This window comes from Penaeus chinensis, chromosome 28 (assembly GCF_019202785.1).
Source record: "Penaeus chinensis breed Huanghai No. 1 chromosome 28, ASM1920278v2, whole genome shotgun sequence".
NCBI lineage: Eukaryota > Metazoa > Arthropoda > Malacostraca > Decapoda > Penaeidae > Penaeus > Penaeus chinensis.
The window spans coordinates 18,226,923-18,227,854 of NC_061846.1; the positions used below are offsets into that span (position 1 = coordinate 18,226,923).

At 32.7% G+C, this 932-nt stretch overlaps 1 protein-coding gene across 1 annotated transcript in view; it reads left to right on the forward strand.

The window, feature by feature from the left end:
* Positions 1–286: 286 nt before the first annotated feature.
* LOC125039989 (synapsin-like) overlaps positions 287–932 on the forward strand; it is a 73,749-nt gene continuing 73,103 nt past the window's right edge. Inside the window, exon 1 of the mRNA XM_047634394.1 lies at positions 287–309. Coding sequence (XP_047490350.1) covers positions 287–309 — 23 coding nt within the window. The remainder of the gene's footprint in view (positions 310–932) is intronic.

Genomic DNA, 932 nt, shown 5'->3' on the forward strand with positions numbered 1-932 from the left:
TTCGTCTACCTTATTCATTTATCAATCAAATGATTTATCTACTTATCAATCTATTCATTCATCAATCAAATGATTTATCTACTTATCTATCTATTCATTTATCAATCAAATGATTTATCTACTTATCTATCTATTCATTTATCAATCAGATTATTTATCTACTTATCAATCTATTTATTTATTCCTTAATTTATTCATCGATGCATCTATCATGCCCTCCATTCTGCCCTCACCTTTAACGTGGTCTTAATCTGCACGCCGACAGATCCCTTTGTCACCAACGAGAATGCCTCTTGTCAAACACCTCTGGTAAGGAAAGTGACTCAGCAGATGACGACCTTATTTTGGAGGTTTTGAAAATAATAGAGCATATTATAAAAGCATTTATCCCTGGGGAGTAATACTGCATGTCTAACGCAGTAGTTGAGAAAGTGTATTATTTTGCTAGATTTTCTATCATTGGGAGAAGTAAAGTGTGTATTTGTGGGCTAGTATGCTAGATATATGGTGGTATGGTGTGTGGTGTTGTTTTAGAAGCGTTGTTTATATCTGTGGATTTTTGTGTTTGTTTATGTTTTATATTTGCTTTGTAAATATCATTTGCAAGGGAAGACGGACATATCGATGGGAGAAAATATCGAATTTATACAATCTGATATCTATGTATAATCAAAATTTTATTATAGATCTTCCGTTTATGATTTGCGTTTCCTTAAAATGATTATTAGAAAAAAAGCAAATTAAATAAATACTATGAAGGTAATAAGTATTCGAGTATCTCCTAATTTACTACGAAAGGAGTTAAACAAAAAATGCTAGACACTTACTGTAGTGCACATACACTGAGGGAAACGACAGCGAAAGCAGCACATAAATCAAACAAGGTCATGCAAATGCTCTGTTCTAAGTGCAACAACGTCTGATAACGGAGG